Source organism: Indicator indicator, unplaced genomic scaffold (genome assembly GCF_027791375.1).
Source record: "Indicator indicator isolate 239-I01 unplaced genomic scaffold, UM_Iind_1.1 iindUn_scaffold_589, whole genome shotgun sequence".
NCBI classification, from domain to species: domain Eukaryota; kingdom Metazoa; phylum Chordata; class Aves; order Piciformes; family Indicatoridae; genus Indicator; species Indicator indicator.
In genome coordinates this window covers 2,877-6,158 of record NW_026539604.1, presented here as the reverse complement: position 1 = coordinate 6,158, position 3,282 = coordinate 2,877, and the positions used below count along the sequence as shown (strand labels likewise).

The 3,282-nt window shown below is 54.6% G+C and overlaps 1 protein-coding gene across 1 annotated transcript; it reads right to left on the bottom strand.

The window, feature by feature from the left end:
- Positions 1-400: 400 nt before the first annotated feature.
- On the bottom strand, positions 401-1,756 carry LOC128980620 (cyclin-O-like; the record flags this gene model as incomplete). The annotated part of the gene is made up of 4 exons (XM_054399079.1): positions 401-886; positions 1,027-1,212; positions 1,299-1,491; positions 1,587-1,756. Coding segments are annotated over 4 exons (1,035 nt in total), but the record flags the coding sequence as incomplete, so codon positions are not given.
- Between the last annotated feature and the right edge of the window lie 1,526 nt (positions 1,757-3,282).

The following is a 3,282-nucleotide window of genomic DNA, read 5'->3' as shown; positions in this document are numbered from 1 at the left end:
TGTTCTGGTGTGTTGTCTTCCCCCCTACACTTAGGTCAGTAACGTTACTAATTTTTCCCAATCGTTGACTACTGTGTAATAGTGGGAAGTGGGAAACAGAAATTAGTTTATTAACGTCCAGGTGGTTCTTCCACTATTACATTTACAGACCACCCAGCAAACAAATAATACAGGGCATGAAATTGATTTTATATAAAATTTAAACACTGGTGGACTGAGCAAGCACGTAACATCATGTGCAAAATATGGTCTAATTTTCAAAACTTCAATGACTCGAACAGTGAATTGGACTCCCACATCACCTCTTAGGACCGCCAAGGACCAGCCAGCACAGAGACAGAGCTCACCCAGGCACTGCCCTTGCTGCAGGCACAAGCAACGGGGGGGCATCGCCCCGCAGTCAGCGGCTGCCGTGCCGCCAGGAGCACTTCCGAGCCACCTCCCAGGGCAGGAGAGCGGACAGAGAGTCTTCGTTTAGTGACACCAGGAGATGCAGCTGGGCCATGCAGTCCTGCAGGAGCTCCTCCGGGTAGCCGCTGACCTCCAGGTTCGCAGGTCTGCGGTGCTGCAGCAGCCGGTCCGCCAGCCCCAGGCTGCCCGCAGCCAGAAGGGAAGGCGCGTAATCGATGAAGGCGTAGTCGGCCAGGCTGAGCCCCGCGATCCCCACGGCTAGGCTCCGGGCATCCGCCGCCTCCCGGGCGTCAGCCCGCGGAGCCTCCAGCCGCACTAGGTTGAAGTACTCCAGAAAGAAGCTGAGGGTGGGCGCCGCCAGGTCGAAGTTCAGGCGGCGTAGGACGATACACTCTAAATTGCGGAGCTGCTGGCGGCTGAACGCGCCGCTGCAGTGGGCGAGGAGCTCCTCCATCGTGGGAGGCTGCACCTCCACCTGCAAATTGGGACAGGGTGCGGGTACGTCAGCCGGCAGAGTAGCCCGGAGGGAATAGAGAGGGTGTAAGGCTAGGAGGGGCTGAGAAGAAGCTACAGAAACACGGGCTCCGAGGCAGGCGGGCTCCGAGGCTGCCCTACCTGTTTGCTAGCAATGAACAGCGCAGTCAGCCCCAGAAGCTGGAAGCAGTCAGTGGCAACGGGAGTGGTGACGAGGAAGCGGTCGAGGATGTTGATGGCTTGGCAGAAGGTCTCGAAAGAGAGGCTCAAGTACTCGTTCAGGAGGCGGAGCCAGCCGACCAGCTTGCAGCGCCTCTTCGCCGTCACCTGCAACACCGGCAGCGAAGGTCAGGCGAGAATGGCACAGGGCTGCTCCCTCCCTCCGTTCGCACACCTCCCGCCTCCGCACTCACCTGCGGCTGCTGGGCGAGCGGCTCTCGTGGCGGGAAGCGGCTCTCCAGCTCCTTGACGGAGAGGTACCAACTCTCCCCGTACTCGCGGAACGCCTGCAGCTGTTCTCGGCTCGCCGCCAAGACCGGCGCCGCCGCCCTCGGCCGCCACAGGCAGTCAGCTCTGCACTGGTGCTCGCTACCTCCCGACACCATCCTGAGGGAGGGGGAGAGAGGCCGAAGCTACGGCTATTTAAGCGGCCGCCCGCCTCCAGCCCACCTCCCCGCCCCGCCCCGCCCCGCCCCGCCCGCTGCGGAGAGCCCGGCTGGGCGCTGCTGGTGGGGAGCTGCCTCTCGAAAACAAAATCCATGGCTGGGTCGAAAGGAACCGAGTTAGCACAACCTCTGATTGTTCTCCGGCGCTTCCCACGGCGTGAGACGGCTGCAGCTCCGAGCACGGCTCCGAGCACGGCCCCCTTGCTCTGGAAAGAGAACGGAGGGCAAACTGAGTAGAAGTGCCATCAAACCAGTAACAAAATGGTCTGAGGCCAGCCAGCTGAAACTACTATGTCTTTCATTTTGGCCTTTGACACGGCCCTCCACAACATTTTTCTCTCTAAAGATATGGACTTGATGGGTGGACTGTTTGGTGGATAAGGAGTTGGATGAATGGTTGCACTGGGACCAGCACTGTTTGGTATCTTCATCAACAACATGGTGGGACTCAGTGCACCCTTTGCAAGTTTGCAGACGACAACCAGATGAGTGGTGAGACTGACACACCCAAAGGACAGGATGCCAGCCAGAGAAAGTCTTGGTACGTGGGCCCATGTGCAAGGTCCTGCCTCTGGGTTGGAGCAATCCCAGTACCAATACAGGCTGAAAGATGAATGGGCAGAGAGCAGCCCTGGAGCAAAGAACTCAGGGGTACTAGTGGATGAAAAGTTGGGCATGAGCTGACAATGTGCATTGGTAGCCTGGAAAGCTAATCATATCCCAAGCTTCATTGAAAAGAAGTGTGGCCAGCAGATGGAAGGAGGTCTGCCCCTCTGCTCTGGTGAGAACTCACCTGAAGTGCTGCATCTGAGTCCTCAGTACAGCAAGGACATGGATTGCTGGAACAGGGCCACAAAACCTGAGGGATGGAACACCTCTGCCATGAGGACAGGCTGAGAGTTGGGGTTGGTCAGCCTGGAGAACAGAAGAGCACCCTCCCAGTAAAGAGGCCTATAAGAAAGATGGGGCAATCCTTTTAGCAGGGCCCATAGCAATAGGACAAGGGGTAATAGCTTTAAAGTACAAGAATGTAGACTCAGACTAGATACGAGAAATACATTATTTACAACAAGGGTGGTGCAATACTGGCACAGGTTGCCCCAAGAGGTGGTAGCAGTCCAGTCCCTCGAAACATTCAAATCACGTTGGATGGGGCTCTGAGCAATACAATCTAAAGACGTCCCTGCCCATTTACAGGCTGGTTGGACTCGGTCCCTTTCAACCCAAACTATTTTATGATTGTATAAACAACTTTCCAGCTCCTAACATTTTAACTCAGAACCCAGTAAACTCACACAGCTAGAGACTGTTCTGTGTAAGTAAATACTTTCATTTGATGTCACTGGGAAATACCAGAGGAAACACTGTGAATGCTGTAGTTTTCTAAGTAGTTTGGGTCTTCCAGTTCCATTCATGGACTAATGATGCAACAGTATTATTTTTAAAAAGCCAGATGGAGGGAAATCAAAATGTTCCTGCATTGCAGCCACTGCTTTACAGGGCAGAGTTGAGGCCAGACACAACTACTTTGTCAGCCACAATTTGGTTATATGACCCATTGATCAAGTCTGCTACAGATGACGGAAGGACTTGTGAAAAAAACAGAAAAACCCCAACCTCCCCCCCCCAAAAAAACCCTCCTGTGGTGAGGGATGGGGAGGATATCAACAGGAGAAAGGAAAGAAAACCAACTTCATGCAATATATGACTCCAGCAGCAAAAGAGACAAGGT